The sequence below is a fragment of the Lepisosteus platostomus genome, chromosome 16 (assembly GCF_059453375.1).
Source record: "Lepisosteus platostomus isolate fLepPlt1 chromosome 16, fLepPlt1.hap1, whole genome shotgun sequence".
NCBI classification, from domain to species: Eukaryota; Metazoa; Chordata; class Actinopteri; order Semionotiformes; family Lepisosteidae; genus Lepisosteus; species Lepisosteus platostomus.
In genome coordinates this window covers 11,534,301-11,560,300 of record NC_142626.1, presented here as the reverse complement: position 1 = coordinate 11,560,300, position 26,000 = coordinate 11,534,301, and the positions used below count along the sequence as shown (strand labels likewise).

The following is a 26,000-nucleotide window of genomic DNA, read 5'->3' as shown; positions in this document are numbered from 1 at the left end:
ATTATATCCGTGTACTGCGACAGGGCTGTGTAGGGCTGTTTCGCCTGCCTGTTCCTGCGAGCTGTCTTGTAGCCTACTGGTCTAGGTGTGTGACTACCAACTGGCAGGTTGTGTGTTTGAATCCAGCTGGTGCTGGACTTTTCTTTTAACAAACATTTCTTCGAAAAAATAGAATAGCGATATTATGGACAATCAATTGACTTTTACATTTCAAAATATCGCAACATGATCGATATTTGCGATATTTTGAACATATCTTCCCTTCTGACAGCGGTTCCTGTTCTATTGTGTGTGTGTGTGCAACAGAGTAAATTTTTATAGAGAAATGGAGGCTGGACAGTATGCGTTACAATATAAACATTTATATTGATTTAAATCGTGTTCTGATTTAAATCGCAAACGCGTGTTTAATTATGTGTTTTTTAATCATAATCAGGCTAATGCATTTCTACATTTTCTATATGAACCAGCTTAGAGGTTCATACAGAAAGACAGCTTGTGTTTAACTTGAGTGTAAGGTAATTTATGCTTCTAAAGTCATGGTCAGCATTTATTATTGTACTGTGCTGTAAACTTTTTCTGTGCCTAGTCACATTATTTTATAGCGTTTTTATTGTGTTATTAAATCCGGTGGCGCTGTGTGTTAGTTTATTGACTCCCATGTCACATGGTCTATGATTGAATCCCATGGAACTATGACTATTTTTTAACAAACATTTATTTGAAAAAATGAAACGTTTCCCTTGGTCAGAGATTAAATAAAACCTCACTCGCACCAAACAAATTTATATTTCTAAATATCACAAAATATGTTCATTGTCTTCCAATCGAGTCGAGTTGACATTGGAAGCCTGCCACACCCGGACTGTTAAACCAACGCATTAGCACGTCAAAGCCCATTGAGGGTATTGAGCCAGTATTGGCTTTAGTATTCCCCCCCTCTCCCCTCAATTCAATTCAATTCAAGGTGTTTTATTTGCATGACAGATGGGTACAAGCAGTGTTGGGTATGTATATTGTAACGCTTACGGCAGACAGGCACTGTGTAAGAGCCGGCGCACCAGAGCAGCGCACCGAGGGAGCGTCTGCATTTATAACTTAGTTTTTTAAATTAGCCAAGCAATATGAAGCATCTCCTTTTACTTTTAAGTCCCTTAAATACATTGAGCACAGCTATCTCACCACTTAAGATTGCTTTTGATACTATCCTTACACAAAGCAGAAGGGAGAGCAGTGCCTGAGCATAAAAAGAATAGGAGCATACTGCAACGCGTGTGAAGTCCATAAACGATATTAATTTTGGAACTTAAACATACAGTATATGGCTGGTCTCGGTACTTTAAAGAAAACATACACACCAGTATTCCATTTCTCCCTAAACATTTTAAGCATCGAAGTCTTTAACTAACGCGATACCGGAGTCAACAAGCATACTTTTAGAATTTGATTAAAAGGGAATATAATACGGAATCGCGTATCTCAAGAAATAAATAACGATATAATTATATTCATGTTGCAAAAGAACTGCAATGGACATAAAAACTCCCTCGCTTTTAACAGAGCGTTCCATAATTCCTAACTACGAAAATGCCAGGTGAAAGGATTTGTAAACATATTTTGTTAAAGCAAGTCAGTTTTTTCCGCAACACATAAAAGACATTTTCCCAAGAAAGTTTAGCCTTTGTCACTAATGAAACCACTAAATAAAGACATAAATATAGAAATCTTAAAATTTGTTTTATTTGATGTTGGTAGCAGGATGAACTGTCAGAGTGTATATTTTGTTGCAGAGTTGCTGCAAGATGTTAACAGTGAAAAAGGTATTTAGAAATGAGTTATTTCAAGATGAAAATTTTCATAATAATTGCAAAACTAGCAGGATAGAGAAAGCACAGAAAACTGGCAGTTAGATTGATCAGATTAGTATGAAAAGTCATTTAGCAAAGGGAATGAGAAGAGTGACAAACTAGTATACTTTAGATCTTTTTTTCTGAACCAGGGAAAATCTGATCATGTTTCCCTATAACAATAATAAAAAACTTTATTTGATATATCACCATTAAAGGTGGCATCTCAAAGCAATACAGTAGATGTAAAAACAGATAAAAGGACCACAGATTACAAAGTAAATGCATATAAGAAAGACAAGCAGTTAGAGGTGCTACCAAAATTAGAAAATGAAGCAGATACAGACACTAAGTCTTCTGAAAAGAAAGGTTCTGAGGTTAGATTTAAACTGGCCCTGGTGTGTGTGTGTTTGTGTCTGTCTGTCCTGTGATGGACTGGCGCTATGTCCAGGGTGTATTCTGCCTTGTGTCCATCGCTTCCTGGGATAGGCTCCAAATCCTCTGTACTGGATAAAGAGATTAGAAATGGATGGAAGTAAAGGCACTGTGTGGATGGAACTATACACAGTGTTAGAAACCCACTATGAAATGGCAGCATCTCACTGAGAATAAAACATTTTATAGTGCTGGCTTAAGGAAACAGCCTTTCCACCTCTCTTGCACATCAGTATCCATACCTAGTTATTTAAACAAATTGCCTCTAATTATAAACATCTTAATATGCTGGCTCTGTGGATCCGCATCAGCTATGTTTGCCCATTCCTTCAATTCATGTGCATCCAACACACAGTTCAACGCTAGCAACTACACAAAATCTAAAATATGAGCTCTACTTGCCACTTACAATACCAACAGTACCAGCTAACTTTAGTAGTGACATTTTCATGGATCTTTTTAACAATACAATTTACAACATCAGACTTCAGACACAATTAAACAGGCCTCAAAAAAGTCTGGTACAAACATTTTCAGCATGGAATAAACCGTTACTTTAATGGTATAAACCTTAAATGGATTCATATTCTCAATAAGATTTGGTGCTCAGTAACATGACTTAGAAAATGACAGAAGACATACGTATCATGCTTATCCTTCTATTTTTCATAATCGTAAACTCCTTAAGGCAGTTACATTTTCTCTGTTCTGACCTGGAGTTACAGAGAAATTTAAATTCTAATAAGAGATTTGTAATGAGGAAAGTCATTGTATGAAATGAGTTTGTAGTTCCCCATTTGCCTCTATTATGAGATGCTGTGGACACTATTTTATACATTTTAGGAGTGTCCATAGGAAGGTATGTTCTAGAAAGAGTGAACGTCTGTTTTGCCATTATTTTTAATAGGGACGTTACATGTTTACACTTGGTGCTCCTACTAGAGGAGAGGATATGATTAATCTAGGCTTATCACAGAAACTGAAACACATCTGGTTGGTGAGTCTACTGTGGGTCAAATGTTACTGGTACCGCATGTTGTAAAGCTCGGTATTTTCTCTCTTGGCCTGACTTTTTTTAATGTCTGAGTGTTAGAATCCATGTTGTTGCTGGTGAGGGAACGGTAGGTGCTGTGATTGACACAGTCAAAGCCTTGTACAGAGATACCATTGTAGCTGTTTGACAGTATTTTAGATGCCCTTAGTTAAAAGCATGGGAGGAAGTACTGCCAAGGGGAGGGGGGGGAGCAAGGTTTTTTTCTTTGAGTTTGTGAGGTTATTTTTTGTTATATTGTGTTTCAGAAAGCAAAAAAATAAAATTTACTGTATGATAAAAAGAGAAAGAGCTGAATGAAAATATATTTTTACAAGATTTTACATTAAGCACTTAAAATTAATATGGTTAATAATAGTAAACTGTAACATGCTGTAACAAGATCGGTTAAACTGCGAAGAAAATGCTTTCAGAGAAAATGTTTCAGGTGTGAAGAACATAGATCTCCAATGCAATTTCAACCAAACCTGTTCCCACACACCCTGCCCCCACTACCATTAGAATATACACAAAGCACTGAAATCTTTCGAGCTAATGATCAGGTGACCCGAGAGAGAGCGAGAGAAACACCAAGGGGTGCGGAACCAGGGAACTATTTACATGGAAAACGGGCGATCTCCCCAGACTGTCCGCCCGTTTCACTGTTACCTGGATACCTCTTTATTTAGAACTCACTAACACTGATTTTTAGTTTAGAAGGATTCAAGTAGGGTTTTAGATGAAAGGCAGCGACCTTAATCAAGCCCAAATCATAATTGAACCCATTCAGAGCCTACATTACATTTTAGCGTTTCATTCTGAGCAGAAGACCCTCACACCTGAAGAAGGGGGAGGTGTCTTTCGCTGGAAATCTCGCCTGCTTCTACTTTACGAGTACAACCCACTCTCTGCTGGAGTGCTGGCTGTGACGAATTAAACCGGTTTCACAGGTTTCAATCACAGACCATGTGACATGGGAGTCAGGAAACTAACACACAGCGCCACCGGATTTGATAACGCTATAAAAACAGAAAAAAAAACAGAAATACAGAAATGTAGAGATCCAGGCTCAGAACACACAGCTTCATTAGCGAATACATATGCAGGACAACTAGAGAAGACGTTTTACAGAGGATGGATTTTTAGAAACATCCCATCAGTGACATCACTGATGTCAACTCCTAGGTACTGTAACTGTCGTGTGGATAGCTCAAACATGAGAGGTTGAGCGTTATTAGCTCCACCTTGTGGAAATTCCAGATACTATTATTTTGCTTGTCGTATTATAGGAGAATTTACAGTAACTAGCGGTATTTACCGGTAGCTTGCGGTAGACTGTGTACAGTCTGCAAAATAATGCGGTATCGCCTGCGCATTTTGAATGGCTGCATCTGTATAATGGTTTGAGTGGTTCCAAATCAAAAGGTAAGATTCTTCTTTCATACGTAATGTACAAAATAATAGAACACTGAAAATATTGTTTTTCTTTTGCTTTTCACCGTTGAGTTAACTATTACTTGTTCCTTTAATAAGCAATGCACCTTTCTTTGAAACTGGTAAGAAGAAAGAAGGATTTTATACCTAGTAATGGTGGTAGTAGGACCAGTAGTAGTAGTGTAGCAACAGGGCTAAGCAAACATTGACTATAAACCAGAAAGCAAAATCCTAATAAGCATCATATAATATACCAGAATTAATGACTATGTAAATATCTAAATACTGCTGAAAATGTATTTTTTCTTCTTTATCAAACATGTATTTGTAATAATAGCTTAATTCTCAATTGTTATAATGGTTAAAATGTAAACATTGAAACTATACTGACCCAAAGTAGAATACTCAGCCAACCTGTTCTGAGCTGAGTTGAAAAGTTCAGGAGATAAAGGATGTGGTTCAGTATCTGTGTAAAGGCTTTGAGATGAAATTTGAATAATCCCCACAGCGTCTTCTCAGGTTTACATGCATTTCCACAGAGTCTCCATGTGTCCCCTGGTTGGTGTTTCAGTGTTCATTCTGAAGAACTCTGCTGGGTTGACAATTAGTCTTTTGAACACACTCACTTCCCAGGTTATACAAAGATTCTGTTCCACAAGTTTTCATGCAGATTCAATTTTATACACACATGCAGGCATAAAGAATGCGCAGGCTGTCAGGTGGTACTGTATACTGCAGTAAGTGCTAGTGTTTTTATATCATTGAATGATCTGATGCAGGATAGCGCTACTCTGTAAAACTGCCAGGTGGTTGCCAGACAAAACACTGCAGTATTATATTTTGTACGCGTTTGTGCTTCTCATCACTAATCGTACTGACACCTTGACACCACCGTCATCTCAGAAACGGGACTGACATGTATACAGTACATAGTGTACTAGTGACAATTGCATTAATCGTGACAAATGAAGCTTCTAAGAGTCTTCTGTCATGGTATAACCCATCAAATAAGTCTTCTTTGTGGGGACATTCAAAGAGAGCTAAAGCTTTGTACTAGTACATGTTAAGCCTTGAGGAAAAAAAAATAGAATAATTCTCTGAGGTTTTTAGAGAAGAAAAAAGGTCACCTCAGCTGTGTAACCGATAGCATGGTTGTGGGATGAATGAAGGTGACAGGTGACAATCTTGGAGGAAGAAACTATTTAGTGGGCTGCTTTGGTGGTGTTAGGGGCCCTCTAGTGGTGAACAGGAGAAGATTCCTTCTGTGACGTACTCCATATAAAAAAGTAGAGGAAGAATTATAAATCTGAATGTGTTCAAGTTCAAGTTCAAGTTTATTGTCATTACACTCATATACATGGTATATGGTATAACAAAATGCTATTTAGCTAGTTCTCGGACATAAGTAGTACAAAGAGAGAGAAAAAACACAACAACAACAATACAATTGTGTAGCAAAAGAAAGACAGAGACAACAGGCAGTGTGCAAAAAACAACAACAGACGATGTGCAAAAAAAAACAACAGGCAATGTGCAAAAAACAACAACAGGCAATGTGCAAAACAACAAAAAAAGTAACAGGTTATGTGCAAAAATATGCATCAACAGAATAAAATAAAGGGATAGAAATTATGGGGAGTGAGCTTTTGACATGTATGGTAGAGGTAGATTTTCAATGTGTATTGGGGTTTTTGGTAAGAAAGAAAGAAAGGAAGAAGGCACTGTGAGGTTCAGATCGTAGGTGAGAGGTGAGGTGAGAGTGAGAGTGAGAGAGGCTGGGAATTTAACAGTTTGATAGTGCGGGGGTAAAAACTGTCTTATCATATGTAGTGAAATAATTGTTAAATATTTCTGAGATTGTATATAGTGTTGTCAAGGGCTTCAAGATAAACCTTGTGACCCAATCTGACTTTCAATAATCTGGACTACTAAAATACATGGAGAGCAAAGTGAGGAGAGGAATTGCAGTGGGACCAGTGCTTAAGGGGTTCATGTTCATCTGCATTTATATAGCGCATAAATACAGACTGAGCATTTACAAGCCTCTTCGTATCACTCTAGTATGGTGTTCAAATATAAAGTGCAAACTCTAAATTCATGTTATTGCAACAGTCTCAGATAATCTGATACTTTACCGTCAATTTGTAGTTCACCAGACCCAGGTAAGGAAAAAGGATTAAAGAAACTGTGATGATTTCAAGTAACATGAAGGTTGTCATGAAGTCATTTCTGTTTTTTAGAACTTGATGAACCATGGAGGGAAATACAATGGGGCAATCAGTAAGTATTTAAAAACACAGCATGAAACCCACATCACACTGTACCTCCCAACGTGGAGCTGTAAGAATGAGATGAGGGCTGTTCAATACAGTCCTGGAGAGCTGCTGTGTTTGTATGTCCCTGAAGAACTGATTGAAGGTGTTCAGTTAAGAACAATAATGAGTATAAAATTAATAGTCGAGCTGGAAAGAAAAACTACATTATTCCTTTATCTGCCTCATACCTCCTGACACCCATAGTGTAAAACACAGGTTCCATAATGCCTGGTAAGAAGTCATGGTTGTCAGTAATCGGAGTAAGAAGCCATGTATATAAATATATTTTTCATAATAAAAATCTCAAATAAAATTGCTTCCTAATTATTTGTTCCTGAATTTAGCATTATAAAGAAATATACATAATTTCAATGTGGATTAAAAAAGGTTCAATGTGTTTACAATATGCTATAATAATAAATTGTTCCTTATATATATCTGGCAGAGTAATGTAGCTCTGTAAAACTATGTGGATGTAAAACAGAATAAAAATGTAAAAATAATATAAAAGTAATGTAAAACATTTGGATCTAAACATAAAAGAAGCATGTTGCACTCACAACAAGATATAATAATAAACTATTTATTTACTGTACCCAACATGGTAATTTTGTTTTGTAAAATAGAACTTGTTTCTTTTTTAAAAATTAATTTAATGTTTAACATTCTGTAATATACAATAGAAAATTAATAAAAGTCTAAATCTATACAACTTAAATTCTATAATTGGAAAATGTTTGTCTCAAGTGGCTCAGTATTGAGTGGAATACAAAACCAGGCTTCCAGACACCATGTTAAGGATTCACTGCACCACCTGGCAGTTTTGCAAAACAGTGCTATCTTTCAACACAATATAAAAAAGTGTGGTGTGCTATGTTGCACTGAGGTGTGTTCACTGCAAATTGCTGCATTTTCCTGCGTGCATTCTGAATGGCTGGATCTGTATATATTAACAGAGATATTCTTAGTTGAGTAGCAAACTCAAAAAAAAAATGTGAACAGGAAGAGTGGTAGAATTGTTTAAAAAGCATAATTCTTGGTCTGAAAATGATTGTTTAAGTAGAGTGACCTCTACTTACAATAGTAATATTACAGGAAATTGTAAATACAAAATTTCTATATTTACTATTATTTTATGTTAGGCACTTCGTCAAGCTGTTTTTGACAATAAGTATCTGCCCACAGAACAGTGTAGAAACCCAGTTATACACCCTTCTAGGATGTATTATTTTTCTTTATTGTGTGATCTGTTCTTTCTTATTTGCAGGGAAAAAGTAAGACTAATGAAAGAAATAAGAACTTTAACACCAAAATACAAAGAAGCAGAAGAATTAAGAATCATGATAACTGGACAGGTCAGGGCTGGAAAGTCCAGTTACATCAATACAATTGATTCTGCGTTACAAGGTTATTTGTCAAGTCGGGCTTTGGCTGGTGAAGATGTACGCAGTTTTACCAAGAAGGTTAGTAGCCATCTAGATGGTGTGTTGAATGGAATAATATATTCAAATTCTTTAGAAATTATTTGCAATGCTGATAAACATACAAGGTAATTTAGTTATGATAGTATATAGCAAACTCTACAGTGACTTGGCACTATTAATGTCTATATTATTCCTGACTCTTAATGTCATGGATTGTGACGCCTAAATGCAGGAACTGCTTTTGTTGTGTCGATGTAGCAATTATGAGGATGCTAGGACCCTTTTTTTCTTGCAACAGGATCTTCTTTTTTCTTTTTTTCAGTGCACTCACAGTTAACTCACACTTATCCTAATGTGCATAATGTCCCAGTTATTTACAATATTTCAGTCTTCCCTTCACATAAAAGTATTCCTAAAGCTAAAACAATTTCTATGATTGCCTACTCAACATACAGAACAGGTGATACAACTAGTATCAAGTACAATAACCCCATTGACCCCAGTTACCAGAACCAAATGTCCCAAAAGAACAGTCCAGTATTTGTATTCTCCATAACCAGCTCTGGTTGGTGGCCTGGTGTGCCTCCTTACACCGCAACAAAGCAAAGGTGTAGTTTCAGGCACCCTCCTCTGTCCCAGGCATCCTAAACAACGTGCTCTATGCTACTTTCCCTTCCCTGTTTGTCTCCAACTCCAAATTTTTTTTACAGGAAGATGCTGGAACTTTTCTCCTCTGCTCTCAGTACCTGATATCCAAGTCCTTTCTTGGGTCCAATAGCTACAATCTCTGTGTTTTCTAACTTCTGTCTGCCTTTTCAAAATTCTACCCTGTTCTCTTGACTTTGGGTTTTTAATGCCCCCTTAACAAGGGGTCAAGAATTTTTCTCAGGGGATGTGAAAGGCTTCCTTTGATGTTCTAGGTGTGGGCAGAGGTCACTACTCACTGCTCAGGTCTCATTGAGGAACTGGCTGTATACAGATACACTGTGTATTCATACCCTGTTCTTGAGCCCCCCTCCCATTCACAGGCACAGTCAAACCTGTCTTGCAGCCATACCATTAATCTATGGGAGGAAGCTCAGAGAACAAAGAATGAAATGCATCAATACTTAGGCTGACAGTGTCCATTCAATGCAGCTTAAAGTCAATACAGTCCCAGACATCTGGTCCATACATCTCCCAACTTGTGATAAGCAGAAATTTTACCACCTTTTAGCCTGATAATCAGATTTCCAAAGTGAAACGGGGTTGGACTTGGTCAGTGGTAGGATGCAAACCTCTTTGAAGTAGTATACATTTTGATAACACTAAAACTAAATAGAGTTTCAGGATTTCAAGATTTTTTATTTGCCATATACAACAAGTGTATTGGCATGCTTACTCATTCAGCTGTACCCAGTAACAGTGAAAGAAAAATGTAAGGCACAAATGACAAACAGACAATGGACATTACAATAAATTTAGACATTAGATGTTATAATGCAGCCAAGACAGGACATAGTGCAGACAGTCCAGTACCTTAAAGTGCTGGTGCTAATTTGTGCAGTAGTCAAAGCTTAGCTGTTTATGATAAGTTATTTTTTTTAAATTTGTTCCTGAAGAGAGAATATGAAAAGAGCAAATGTAGAAATCTGTTTAATGTTTCCAATAAGTCTCCATAATGAGTAAATGGGAACCGAAACAAAGGCAACTGCCCATGAAGACCTGAAGTGAGTAAACCTGATCTAGTCTTTTAGAACAATTGTATCAAAATATCTATACGGACCTTTAAAAGTGCAACACACTGATGCCTGAAAGTAGTAATTAAATTTTATCTGTGCAATGGGGATAATTCTCTCAGAATTTACAATTTTGCTTTGTTTACTTTTCTGTTTAGTTTAAACCATTCAGAGTAGAGGACTGTGCAAATGGAGAAGGAGATGGAATTCTCCCTTTTGTTATCTATGACATCATGGGAATAGATGTCGATTTGAAAAGTCCTGATGACTTCATCAGTGCGGTGAAAGGCCATATAAAAGACGGATACATGGTAAGTTGTGCTCACAATGCATCACCATTCCCCCACCACATAACTGCTTTGGGAAATCACCTGTTTAAACACTAACCTCTTTAGACAGAGGGCTTGGAGAGGAATCTGAGGTGAGGCACATTAGCAAGTATTGAGTCAAGCATGGTAAAAAGCAGGTAATTCAGGTGGAGCTCTGGATGACCACTGACACACAACCTCTGTCTCTGTAATAGTGACAGTCTGATTCTACTGTATGTTTGTCCAACTGCTAAAATATTCTGATTTTAGCTGAGTTGCATTTTGGAATCTCCTGATATTAAAGAGGTTCTCGTCCAACCAAAAGTAAAAAAAAATACCTCACTTTCTACAAACATATGCGTGTGCAGGAGTTGTGTAACTCACAGGTGGAAGATGTTAAATAGGACTGGTACAAACACAGCATCTTCAGGAAGCTCTTCAGTGATGATGGCAATAAGTCTGTGAAGCATGACCATCGCCAGACCTTTGCCAGCTGCTGAGAGGAGAGATATTCTCCTACTGTTGTCACAGATGGATCTGTCAGCCTTCTTCTTATAAATGCTGATAATGTTTTCATCCCTCCATTAATGTGGAATGCGTCTTTTTACTGTTTTCTGATAACCTTAGAAGTGGGGATGTAGTCCTTGTGCATGGCACCTAGTTGATTTGAGATGCCTTTTGAGTTATCATCAAATCAGTTTTGATGTTTCTTTCAACTATTAGCCGATGGATTAGGGTGCTTTCTCATGGAGCGATATACAGAAGTCCATTCCTCAATTGAGCCCTCTTCTGTTAAGCCTCAAAGTTTTCTAGAATGCTGCTTGTTGGTTCATACAGTACCTACACTTCTTGTGTGCCACAAAAACACAATCACTGCAGTTGTTTTTTTTTTCTTGGAAAAGCACTTTATTTGACCCAACCTTCATTCATTAACTATGATCATCCTATGGTCCATCCAGCACTCTGCTTCTCTCATGACTCGTATGACAATATCATATTTAATATCGGAGCGCTTAACAATGATGTGCAGATGCAGCCATTCAAAATGCGCGGGCGATACCGCATTATTTTGCGGTGCGCTTTACGCAATCTACCGCGAGTTACCGGAAAATACCGCTAGTTACCGTAAATTCTCCTATAATACCGCAAGCAAAATAATAGTATCCGGAATTTCCGCAAGGTGGAGCTAATAAAGCTCAACCTCTCATGTTTGAGCTGTCGCCATCAAAGTCTTTAACGAAGATATTACTAATAGTATTAATAATGAATGACCTTGGACAAGCTGTAAACTCAAAGTATTGCCCTGGTCCACATTATTTTTTTCATTGACCATCTTTGTAAAAGTAACACCACAGCATTTCGCAATCACGCATTTGTTTCCAATCATGCAAAGTACAGTAATTTTTGAGAATCGATTCACCATGCCTTTCACATGCTCATAAAATAGATTGATTTAGGAAAATAAACATATTACCGTATGCAAACTGTACTGTATACAGTATGTATATGTATATTTAATGTCTTAACTGTGCCCGTTTAAGTATTGAATATTTATATGGAATTTTACCACTGAAGGGAAATCTTAGTACCTGAGCATAAAAAGAATAGGAGCATACCGTAACGCGTGTGAAGGCCATAAACGATATTAATTTTGGAACTTAAACATGCAGTATATGGCTGGTCTCGGTACTTTAAAGAAAACATACACACCAGTATTCCATTTCTCCCTAAACATTTTAAGCATCGAAGTCTTTAACTAACGTGATACTGGAGTCGACAAGCATACTTTTAGAATTTGATTAAAAGGGAATATAATATGGAATCGCGTATCTAAAGAAATGAATAACGATATAATTATATTCATGTTGCAAAAAAACTGCAATGGACATAAAAACTCCCTTGCTTTTAACAGAGCGTTCCATAATTTCTAACTACGAAAATTATTTAAACTGCGACACTTATCACTCAACCAGAGCTTGAAATATCACAAGGATCCCCAAGAGCACAGCAAAGACTGTATTAAAAGAATCGCGTATCTAAAGAAATTAATAAGATATAATTATATTCGTGTACTGCGACAGGGCTGTGTAGGGTTGTTTCACCTCTCTCTTCATGTGACTCTATTCAAAAGCCATTTAGCAAAGAGGGGATGAGAAGAGTGACAAACTAGTATACTTTAGATCTTTTTTTCTGAACCGGGGAAAATCTGATCATGTTTCTCTATAACAATAATAAAAAACATATATATATATAAAAGGGCTGATTCTTATGGAATGTGTTCCGCCGGGGAGTCAAAAAAACTGCAACGGACATAAAAACTCCCTTGCTTTTAACAGAGCGTTTCATAATTTCCAACTTGAAATTTATTTAAACTGCGACACTTATCATTCAACCAGAGCTCGAAATATCACAAGGATCCTCTAGAGCACAGCAAAGACTGTATTAAAAGTATACTAGTGACAAACTAGTATACTTTAGATCTTTTTTTCTGAACCGGGGAAAATCTGATCATGTTTCTATATAACAATAATAAAAAACATTATTTTACATATCACCTTTAAAAGTGGCATCTCAAAGCAATACAGTAGATGTAAACCACAGATTACAAAGTAAATACCCAGACAAACGCAAACGCGTTTTTAAAATCTGTAATCTTTCCATTTGTATGTCATCGGAAAATACAAGAAGTTTCTGCTTTGTGTAAGGATGGTATCAAAAAGTAATCTAAGTGGTGAGAAAGCTGTGCTCCTCAAAGCGCTTTACAGGATTAAAACAATAACAATAGTGTTAAACTGGGCAAACGATTTTTTTACAGAAATACAAAATGAGATATAATGATGTATTCCGGCTAAGACATTAACGAGTACAACCCCCCTCTCTGCGGGAGTGCTGGCTGTGACGAATTAAACTGGTTTCACAGGTATTTTCAAAGTAGAAGGGGGCGAGATTTCAAACGAAAGACACCTCCCCCCTCCAAAGCCAAGAAAGTTCAGTACTTACTAGTTAAGAAAGCTAGGCTCCTCAATGAAATCGCTTTAACATGCTAATGCGTTGGTGTAACAGTCCGGGCGTGGCAAGCTTCTAATGTCAACTCGACTCGATTGGAAGACAATGAACATATTCTAGCCCTAAATGAATTAATAGCAAACATGGTTTACATAAAAGACATTTTTCCAAGAAAGTTTATGATAATACGATCTATAGTTGAAATCTTAGCCTAAATAAAAAGAAAAGGCATTTTCAGAGAGCAATCACGCTGTGTTTATGTAGAAAAAGTGATTCGGTTTATGAGCAATCTAATTACATATTCGTTTAAAACTCTATATAAAATAAAGTTTATTATTAATTTGCTGGACAGAGCGGTGAACATTATTATGGATAAGACAAACATAACGATCCTGATCAGTTTAGAAATCTGTGTACGCTGTACATACACGTTTCGAATAGAAAGAAATAATCTTCCTGGTACAGTATGTATAGCAAATCAGCACGTCTTTTTTCTCCAATCAGAGGGGTTAGACGCTCGGTTAAAAGCAAAGGAGATTGTCTGTTATAGTGGACATAAAAACAAGAGTTCGCTGGCATTATATCCTAGAAGACACAGACCGGCGCCAGACCGGGAGAATGCCCGCAGCGTAAAAGAAAATGCCTGATGAACTAGGGATTGGACAGTTTCCAAGTGCTTGTACAATCGATGGAAATGTTCAAATAAATGTGCAAAAGAAATAAACAAAATAATAATTTATTTCTTTATCATATTGGCTAGCTAATGTCCCCTCTTTGCTAGTTAGTGGCTGTGTTTCTGCGTTGGGTAGCAACGGGTGACTGTTCTCAGGCGGAAGATGTAAACAGCTTAATTTTCGTGTTAAATTATTTTTTTAGATTAAAATTCATTCTATACAGCAATCGCATATTTGGGTACCATTTCATAAAACTTTCATGCTTAAAATGTTTAGGGAGAAATGGAAGACTGGTAATGGAATGGAATGAATGATAAGTGTTGCAGTTTAAATAATTTTCGTAGTTAGAAATTATGAAAAGCTCTGTTAAAAGCAAGGGAGTTTGTATGTCCATTGCAGTAAAAGAAAATGCCTGACAAAGTAGGGCTTGGACAGATTCCAAGTGCATTTTTGCAATTTAAGTTGCATTGTCCATTGTGCTGCTGTAATACAGTTTAAAATAATTCAAAGTCTAAACTGTATCAGCTTTATTTATGGGTTGCAATTTAGAAAAAGTCAAAAACTGCACTCAAAATGCAATTTAGAGCTTTCTGGCAAGAGGAGACACCCAAATTAATAATGTAACATGCCACTGTTTGTGCATGAACAAAGTTATACTGCTATTTCCTTAGATACGCGATTAAAAAAAAAAATTGAATCCCCGGCGGAACACATTCCAGAAGAATCAGCGCTTTTATATATTGCCTATAAAGGTGGCTTCTCAAAATGCTTTACAGGATAAAAACAAAAATAACAGCAACAACAACAATATTGTATTTCATTGCACTTTGAAAACCAAGTAATAACTTAACTATATGTGCAAACGTTTTATGGTATGTCGCTGTTGTGAATGTCTGTGGAGTGTATCTTATTTGCCTGTCTGCCCTGGCTCTCTTGCTTGCCCTCCCCACCTCTCTCCCTCAATTCAATTCAATTCAAGGTGCTTTATTAGCATGACAGATGGGTACAATCAGTGTTGGGTATTTACTTTGCTTTGAGATTCCACTTTTAAAGGTGATATATAAAATAAAGGCTTTAACTTGCTTTAACTCCGCAAGTCTGAGTTCTCGTTTCTGTCCTATCCGAACCCAAAAGTATACAATATGTATCTTTATAGCAGGTGGTGTACAACTTTTTAGCATAGATTACACTTTTATAAAATGTATTTAAAAAATAAAAACGATTACAATCTGATCTTTCCATGTTTGATCCCAAGATCCCAAGAAAAATAAATCTAAACAGGGAGAAAGTTATGCTGAAAGTTTATTAAGATACTTAGAAGACAAAGATATCAATTTATGTTGTATTTGTCTGATTGTGAATCAAAAAACACATATATTTAAACACGCGTTTACGATTTAAATCAAAACACGATTTAAATCAATATAAATGTTTATATTGTAAGGCATAGGTGACTATTCATTGTTATTTAAATGACTTAAATTCGATCATGTTGTGATATTTAGAAATATAAATTTGTCTGGTGCGAGTGAGGTTTTATTTAAGCTCTGACTAAGGGAAACGTTTCATTTTTTCATAGAAATGTTTGTTAAAAAAAAGAGTTACGGTTCCAGGGGGATTCGATCACAGACCATATGATGTGGGAGTCAGGAACCTAACCCACAGCGCCACCGGCAAAGTCACATGCAGAGTGCTGAAAAAGCACTACAGAAACATTATCAACAGACAATGTACAGCGTGTACTATTCTTGTGTTGCGGTACATAAATATAATTATATCGTTATTAATTTCTTTAGATACATGATTCCATATTATATTCCCTTTTAATCAAATTCTAAAAGTATGCTTGTTGACTCCGGTATCTCGTTAGTTAAAAACTTCGATGCTTAAAATGTTTAGGGAGAAATGGAAAACTGGTGTGTATTTATTCTTTAAAGTACCAAGACCAGCCATATACTGTATGTTTATGTTCCAAAATTAATATTGTTTATGGCCTTCACACGCGTTACGGTATGCTCCTATTCTTTTTATTCTCAGCTACTAAGATTTCCCTTCAGTGGTAAAATTCCATATAAATATTCAATACTAAAATGGGCACAGTAAAAACGTTTACTGTAAATCTTTCTACGACAGACCAACGGACCACGAGTGCCCCTGTCGGTCAACAATCACGTCTGTGGTACCGCGCGTCATTGTGCGTCACAATGTGCGACGCCGTAGCCAATTACCTTCAGTACATATCTGTACCGTGCACTTTGAATGTCTGCATCTGTAATCTATGAAATACAAATGCTTTGACAGTGGGTGCCTCCATTTGTATTTATACTTCATTTGAAAGATGGTGTTTTTGATAGTGAGACTATGCTCAGCACAGAGACTTCAATCCATTTTTCTCTTCCATATTCAATGCTGGGTTTCCAAAGCAACCCATTCCAATTGTCACTATTGTTCTCTTGCATTGAAGTAGAAGGATTTTGTTGTTTTTGGGACTTGGAGCTTCATCCAACATTCTTCATTATTTGTTTTCAGACTTTGTGCATAAGCACTAAGGAGAATGGTGTCACGATTGTAGTCCCTCCCCCTTAAGGGCGCTCCAGCTCTTTCACTTCGGACTTGATTTTGTGCACCTGCCCCCTGTTCCAGCCTCCTTCCAGCCCACCTTAAAAGCCAGACGCTGACGTGAATTCGGGCTCTGCATTACTTTCCACATCATGCGAGGCCCAGGACCTGGATGCGCCTGGCTCCGTCATGCTTTTAGTTTCTGTTCCTGTTCCCATTCCCGTTTCCCCTGCCAGTCCCAGCCCGGCTCTGGTTTTTTAGTTTTCAGTCCCGGATGGATCGTCTGGCTTTAGACTTTTGCCCTGTCTTTGGATTCCTCTTTTGACTCATCCCCGGATTGTTTGCCTCGGTCTCACCTCCCCCGATCACCAGCACTCCATGGACACGCCCCCCTGTTTTAACCCCCTTATCCTGTATGACCTTTTCCCCGTGTTTTCTTCACTTTTCCCTGGATCCTGTCATCTGCATAGGGTCCGGAAAGAACGCGTCCGTTACAAGCGGCATGCTACTTCAATTGACAGGGATGCAAAGTGACATACAGTAAGCCTTTTGCTTATGCCAGTAGGTGTTTCCATGGGGGGAAGCATTTTTTTAATTGCAGTCAACACCATACATAACCTTCTCCATTCTACCTGATAGACCCAGAAGTCCGGTCTCACTTTGACCAGCAATATCAGTATTACAATGTTTCAACTCTGCTGCAATGAGTGCAGTCCTGTGTATGGGTCTATCCATGCCATAGTTGCTATCCAGAAGAGTCCTTATGACTATTGCTAGTCCTTATGACTATTCCATACAGTATTGCTAGTCATAGTGACACATTACTGCTGTGACATTTTCAATCACCAGGCTCAATGTCCCAATAGGTGAAGCAGCCTACCTTAGAAAGTGTGAGTGGACAATGTATGGGCCACCTTTTCTAGGGTGGTGTGGTCGCTAAAAAAGAGGTGTTCAGAAACACCTTGGTCTGCTGGGAGCAGCTATCATTGAGATCCCAGCTACGGATGACAAATAGCCCTGTGAAACTACCATGCAGGGCCCAGACTAGGGGCTTCTAGGTCATCCAGCCCTGCCCCTGTAACCAGGACCCCAATTGTCAGTAGACTTTAGTAATGATAGGAATCCAGGTAAGAGCAAATCAGTTGTACTGACACAGCTACTTCAGTGTGAGGTTTAGTATGGACTTAGATTTGAGTATCATCTAAATAGAAATGATAATTCCAATCCTGTGATGTTAATAACTGAACAATTGGGAACATGCAGAATCGTAGGGGGAGCAGTACAGAGCCATTCTGGAACAAGGGTTTACAGGGGTAGTTCCTGTGCTGTTATTGTCTGAAACCAAACTGGAAGGTTTTGAAAAGCTTATTTGCAATGAGATAGTTGCACAACTAAACTGTAACAGCACATTCTAAAGTTTTAGCGAGAAAAAGAAGTTAGATATAGGGTAAAAACTAGAAAGGAGAGAACAGCAACGACAATCATCCAGGAAGGAGGTGGAACAGTATAACTCTAGTGGACAACCAAAAAACTCTAAGACAGTGTTAGAAAGCTGGGATGAAGCAGGTAATGTAGTAGGTAGGTTTGGCTTGAACAGTCTGTTGAGGGTGGTGAACAGGTGTCTAGGACTGTTTAGGTTGTTCTCAATGATATAGGAGAAGTAGCTGGATCCAGATGCAATCCAATGCAGCAGACTCCATTACAACCTTGGAATTTAAACAGGTGCTTCTTCCAAGACTGAAGATGTACAGATTCAGCCATTAAAAATGCAGTGCACGTTCCGCAACATACTGCAAGGTACTGGATGTTTATTTTTTAGTTAAGTTAATGGTGAAGGATCAAACTTTATTTCTCTTATTTCACTATTTTGCTTTTACTGTGTAAATAATTTACTTACATCATTTTACTATCCTGCTAGAAAAATGAAAAATTTCTAACCGTTACTTAAGTGTGAGCTTTCTCTACTTAAGGGCAGAGCCAACTCTCTGGGCAGCCTGACCAGAACTGAGAGTGCCTGATATCTGCTTAAGCCATGATTAACAAAATCTAGAAGTACATAATGTCTGCTTAAACAATAATGAAAAGGAACCTTACAGTTCTTACAGTTTATCATGTACCAAGACTAGCAGCCCCGGCTTTACACAATATATGGCATGGAATTGTACTGAAACTGTTCTGGTTGGGTTTTCTGTTTGTGATTTTGTATAAAAAGGGTCTTTTTTTATCAATAAGTTGAGTCAGTGCTTCATCAGCTTTGGCTCCCGTGTGCACACGTAATAAAGGTCATTCCTGCTTCATACACACCCGGATCGTGTCTCCTTTGTTAGACACAACAATGGTAACCGGAAATGCCTTGTGAGACGGCCAGGCAGTGCTAGGAAACCTTAATGTCTCAGATGCAGCATTTGGGCTATCTCCAGAAAATGCCCAGTTTTGAATCCAGGCTAATACTGAGGGACAATTGTTTTCCAATTATAGAATTTAAGATTTATATTGTTTAGACTTTTATTAATTTTAAATTGTATATTACAGCATGTTAAACATTAAACTGGTTAAAAAGTAGGTATACTTTATACAAGCAAGATTGCTCAGTTGCACAAAAGATAGATAAGGCTTTATTGATCCCAAAGGGGAATTGAGTGCACAAAAAAGTACACAACCTTACAGTGGATTGTGGTTTTAACGTGCTTGTTCTAACATTATACAGTTTATATACTGTACTTCATAAAACGTTATAATGTTTTATCCATTTCTAAGTATATTTAGTAAGAACACCACTTGCTGTTATTGTAAAAAAAAATGTCCCGCTTCAAATACCATTTGATAGTAATATTAATATGGAATCGTGTAACTAAGCAGGTAAAATATCAGAAGTGGACGTTTTGGAAACATTTTGACATTTTTTTTTACTTTTATTGTCCTTATAATGGTAATAGGCAATGGACTGTCATGTAGTGCGCTGTACCCAGGAGGTTCAAAGTCCGATTAGAGAATTACTTTCTGTTTGTTTCTTACATATCTAAATACATAACAATTGTCCACTATTATAGCTTGTTTCATGATTAAAGATTTCTTCACTGAATTCTTTAAGTTAAACAAAGGGTTATTATTACAATTGCCAGTAACTGGAGAGCAGCTTATCAATATGTTGAAACCACACCACAACAGTGAAGACAGACGTGTTACATTTAATTCATTGTTGTTTACTATGTGCTCTGTGGGAATTATTATGTAAACTAAAGACATATAGAGGAGAACATCTTGTATCACCTCTTTTTATATTTGTTTTATAAAATGTTCCAATTTAAGTCCAATACGGAATGGATTATTAATAATGTTAATTATGAATGACCATGGATGAGCTGTTAACTGAAAAGTTACAGAGAAGACATGTTGAGTCTTGTCTTTTTAGCTTGGAATTTAACCTTTAGAGCAATCCTTTTGGCTATATTTTTACATAGCCGGATGTGTATCAAGAGATTGGATTAATAAATGGAATAAAAAAAAATATTTCACATATACTTGGAACCCATACAGCTTTGAAACCATATGGAATCATACTGTACATACAGGTAAATTTGTACATTACAGATCACACTGCCGTGTGCGCTACTGTTTTAGTATATCAGTGGATCTAAAGCAGTGGTTCTCAACCTTTTTATCAACTGGACCACAACCATGGCTAAAAGTAGGCTGGGCAAACGATTTTTAAATTTTTAAAAAAATAAATAAATAATGAGATATAATGATGTGTTCCTGCTTAACTTAGACATTGCACGACTTTAAAACATATAAAAACAGGTTTCGAGAGTTAAAAACCACTTTTTATGCGCAAAAAATGGGTGATTTTTCTTCCTCGTGATCAGCTCAGAATCTTTGTGTACGCTGTAAGGTTTTTACTTCTTAATTAAACGTTTAAAATACACGAATTTCATAAAGACAACACACGTTTCGAAGAGAAAAAATCCCATTCTTTTCTCTTCCTGGTTTGTGAAACTGATCAGCAGGTCTTTTTTTCCCAATCAGAGGCTCTGAAAATAGCGTACCGCCCACTGCGCTCCGTCAGAGAGGGGCGCGGCACCGAGAGAGGGAGGAGGCGCGGAGCTCAGCAGTACAGAACGAACGTTCTACTGCCTGGAGCGCTTATGGCAGCGATCGCGTCTGCATTTATAACTTAGTTTTTAAAATTAATCAAGCAATATGAACCATCTCTTTTTACTTTTAAGTCACTTAATTATCATTAAGCACAGCTTTCTCACCACTTAGACTACTTTTTGATACCATCCTTAGACAAAGCAGAAACTTCTTGTTCTGTCTAATGACATTACAAGTGGAAAGATTACAGATTTTAATCGTCTTTAATTTTGTTACGTTATACATTTTAGAAACATTTCATCCATACAAACACCACAAAACTATTCTCGATTGTATTTCTGAATGGTATGTTACACTTAGTTCACTGTTTTAAATACATCTAATTAAGAAAGTTAGGTGTTAGCATAAACTATTAGCAATCAATATTAAATTTAGCACTGTAATAATTTGTTGCACTTTCCCCCGCATCTTGTAAAAATATATTTTCATTGTTCAAATATACATTAAATCTGACTATCATATAATAAGTTAAATACAAAACTAAAGAAAAAATAGGGTTAAATATAATTCAAAATATTTTGCTAACAATGTTAACTGTTTATAAATAATAAATTGTATTAACTAAAGAGTAGGATGGCACAGTTGTTAGTATGCTTTTTGTTTTGTTTCTTTTTCATAAATACAACAGTAGTACCTGATGTCTCAGTGGTTTTCAAAATTAAATTTTGCATGCAAACCTGTGAACTAGAAAGATAACTAAGATATCCATCCATTTATAATGGTGGCAAAGTGGTTAGCATTGCTATCTTGGAGCACTGGGGTCCCAGGTCCCATCCTGTGTGTGTGGGGTTTGCATGTTCTCTCTGGGTTACATGGTTTTTCTCCATATGTGTGATATGACTCCCTCTCGCACTCCAAAACATACCGGTAAGTTATTTGGTTTATGGGAAAACTGGCCCTGGTGTGTGTGTGTTTGTGTCTGTCTGTCCTGTGATGGACTGGCGCTATGTCCAGGGTGTATTCTGCCTTGTGTCCGTTGCTTACTGGGATAGGCTCCAAATCCTCTGTACTGGATAAAGAGATTAGAAATGGATGGAAGTAAAGGCACTGTGTGGATTGAACTATACTCAGTGTTAGAAACCCACTATGAAATGGCAGCATCTCACTGAGAATAAAATATTTTATAGTGCTGGCTTAAACAGCCTTTCCACCTCTCTTGCACATCAGTATCCATACCTAGTTATTCAAACAAATTGCCTCTAATTATAAACATCTTAATATGCTGGCTCTGTGGATCCGCATCAGCGATGTTTGCCCATTCCTTCAATTCATGTGCATCCAACACACAGTTCAATGCTAGCAACTACACAAAATCTAAAATACATTCCTCATTTCAGTATCTATGTAAACATACAGTCTGTTAACTTCATCATCTTCATCAAAAGTATGCCTAAGGCCATTAGGAAGTGTTCTTGTTATCAGTGTATTCCTCAGCTATCCCAAAATTATCTTCTTACCAACATCTCTAGTTTTTTATCCTGCAATAACTCAGCCAACACTTAAATCTCGAAAAGCTGCTTGTGTTCATTTCTTTAAATCACAAATATCATGTGTAAATACTGTCCATGTAATACTCTGCATTGTGGAATAATAGTTTATTTTAAAGGGAACTAGAGAAACTAAGAACTAGAGAAATCAAGAAAGGTTTTTTTTTCTAGAATTAATAAATGCACATCCTGTTCACTGGGGAAATTAAATCCACACTGAGCAATCTTCAATATGTTCAGAATATGACAGCGAGAATCCTATCAGGGATGCATTACACCTGTTTTCAAGTCCTTGCATTAGTTACCTATCAGGTTTCAAGTCAACTTCAAAATCCTCATCCTCATTCAGTACCTACAGTATATGGCTTATTATCTGTCTACTCCCCACCTTTGTCCGTCTGACTCTGGTCTTCTAGCTGTCCTCAAGAACATCTACATTCTGTGGGTGACAGGGTCTTCTCTAGCTGCACCCCAGAGCTCTCAATTTGTATTCCCAGTGATATCAGTCATGTACCCTGAGTGCATTTAAATCTAACCTCAGAACCTTTCTTTTCAGAAGACTTAGTGTCTGTATCTGCTTCATTTTCTAATTTTGGTAGCACCTCTAACTGCTTGTCTTTCTTATATGTATTTACTTTGTAATCTGTGGTCCTTTTATCTGTTTTTATATCTACTGTATTGCTTTGAGATGCCACTTTTAAAGGTGATATATAAAATAAAGTTTTTTATTATTGTTATAGAGAAACATGATCAGTTTTCCCTGGTCCAGATAAAAAGATCTAAAGCATACTAGTTTGTCACTCTTCTCATTCCCTTTGCTAAATAACTTTTCATACTAATCTGATCAATCTAACTGCCTGTTTTCTGTGCTTTCTCTATCCTGCTAGATTTGCAATTATTCTGAACATTTTCTTCTTGAAATAACTCATTTCTAAATACCTTTTTTCACTGTTAACATCTTGCAGCAACGCTGCGACAAAATATACACTTAGCACAGTTCATCCTGCTACCAACATTGAATAACAAAATCTTAAGATTTCTATATTTATGTCTTTATTTAGTGGTTTCATTAGTGACAAAGGCTAAACTTTCTTGGAAAAATGTCTTTTATGTGTTGCAGAAAAAACTGACTTGCTTTAACAAAGTATGTTTACAAATCCTTTCACCTGGCAATCTACCTGAATGCCCAACTATCTGAGAAGCCCTCCATGAAACCATGGTTGCTATTAATTCATTTAGGGCTTATTGACAGAATTGCTGTTTTTTATGCATGCTAATTTTCTGATTCCTCACTCTGTTTCATGTTTATAGATAAGACTTTATTGATCGTGAAGGGAAATTGATGTACATGATGAACATGTTTGCATGTTCTTTTGTAACATACACCTTTTTGTGATTTTTTTTGTATATCTAAGCAAGTGTTCCTGCATCCCTTTTCTGCACTTTAGTCATGGCTTTTTTTCTGTTTGCTTATTTCAAAGCAACACCTGCTCCATTTCTAAAACTTTTTACTCATGTGCATTTTTGTATTTTTTACACCTCTAGCACTTTAACATCCTGAATTTTCATTTGCCTTAATTTGTAGAATGAACTTGAGTTTTAGCCTAAAGAAGTTTTCATTATCTTTTGTTTCTTGTCCTACAACTGTTATTATTGATCACCGAATTATTGTTCTTGACATGACTTCATTCAGCCTTTCCTGAACGTCTATGACAGGCAGAGAGAGTGCTGTTTCTGGTGCGATCTTTTGCAGCTGACATTTCACTATTTTAAACGAACAAGAAATTAGATTGCTCATAAATCAGTTATTCTATATAAACACAGCGTAATTGCCCTCCGAAAATCCTCTTTTTCTTGTTCGTTTTAGAGACCTTGATCGAAACTGATTTTAGATGTCAGAAAGGATTTCTTTTCTCTGTATTTCCTACATTGCTTTGTTGAGATTTTAACTTTATATCTAACTTTATATCTAGGCTCAGATTTCAACTATAAATCGTACAGTAATTAATAGCAGTAAATACTGATGTTTTGCGCCCTCTTACCACAAAAATATATATGTTTTGTAGCTGGGATGAACTTTATTTCGTACGCGTAGCTACTGCGATTCGGACACGGACGGTTAAACATGGCGGCAAATCAGACACCCAGAGAGGGGGGGGGGGGGGGGCGTCTTCTCGCCTCCATAACTAAAATGCCAAATAGGAGTGGCTTAAGCGACATACACAGTCGTGTAACTGACAGTTTGAGGTAACCTATCGTGTAAATTTCGCTTTGTTGCTGATAGGTTAAGCTTTCGAAACTCTGCCCCAAAGTCATGTGACTGATTTTTCGCCCTGTTTCGTTGGTTAAACGCAATGATCACAAGCACCACCATGGTAACTGGGATGTGTAGTTTTTAATTCTGTTTGAATTATAACTGTTCGTACTGTCTTCGTATTTGGCCAGGGCTTTAAAGAGAGGGCGCGCCAAAAATTTTCGGTGCCGTCGTCTCCGCTTTAAAGGTACCCCCGTCGCGGAAGAATTCGATCTCGGGACGTTTGCCCAGCGTACTAAAAGCAAGTCTCAGAGGCCGCCTATATTAATCACTACTAAGCCTACCTTATCTGCATGCATAACAGCTATTATAATATAATAGTGTAACAGATACGGCCCTGCGCATAACAGGGAAGTTGGCCACCTAGACCAAAGGAGGTCTCCTTCAGCTCAGCCGGCAAGTTCCTTGTTTTGTGATTAATGAGCTGTGATTAATTAACCATGTATATCCTGTAGCATTCAGAAATACAATCGAAAATAGTCTGTGGTATTTGTACAGATGAAACTTTTCTAAAATTTGTAAAAAAATTAAAAACAATTAAAATGTTTAGTCTTTCCGTGTGTAATGTCATTAGGAAGTACAATAAGCTTTGATTTCAAATATAAAGCTAACTGGTAAGAAAGGTATGTTAAGTATAATTAAAAGACTTCATGTTAAAAGAAATGACTTACATTCCATTATTACATTTTAAAGACAGACATGCTCAGTACAAAGCTGCAGAACAGTCTTTATATATTGCTGAGCTCAGTGGGGGGTGTGCTGTTTCTTCAGCAACCTGCTGATTGCTTCACACCACAAGAAGGAATTGATTGCGATTTTATCTGTACTATATACGTGTTTTGCTTACAAAATCAAAGTACTTAAAATAATTAATTAAAAAGTAAAAAAAAAACTTACAGCTTACACAACGATTCTAAGATGACCAGGAGAAAGAAAAATCACCCTTTTTTGTGCATAAGTAGTGTTAATATCTAAACCCATAAATAACTAAATGCGTTTTTTTTTCATGGAATGTCTAATTTAGGTATGAACACTGTATTTGATGTTGCATTTTTATGTTTTTGAGAGACTTCAGAACGCTTTGACTGATGCATAAAAAATATAGCATAATACTAAATAATTTACACCTGGGATTCACTTTACTCAAATTAAAGTTTCTAAAAATGCAATCAGATACTAGATATCATTTCAAGAAAAGCTTTGAACATTTTCACAAATCATGATCTTTAAAATGCCTATGGTTTGAAGGCTCTGTGTCATTTGTTGGCGGAGTTATTGACATCTGAAGCATCCT

General features: G+C 36.9%; 1 protein-coding gene across 1 annotated transcript in view; it reads left to right on the top strand.

Moving 5' to 3' along the window:
• LOC148646879 (interferon-induced protein 44-like) overlaps positions 1–26,000 on the top strand; it is a 506,117-nt gene that overhangs the window by 466,352 nt on the left and 13,765 nt on the right. The window contains exons 7-9 of the mRNA XM_088608952.1: positions 6,987–7,026; positions 8,329–8,524; positions 10,362–10,514. Coding sequence (XP_088465078.1) covers positions 6,987–7,026; positions 8,329–8,524; positions 10,362–10,514 — 389 coding nt within the window. The remainder of the gene's footprint in view (positions 1–6,986; positions 7,027–8,328; positions 8,525–10,361; positions 10,515–26,000) is intronic.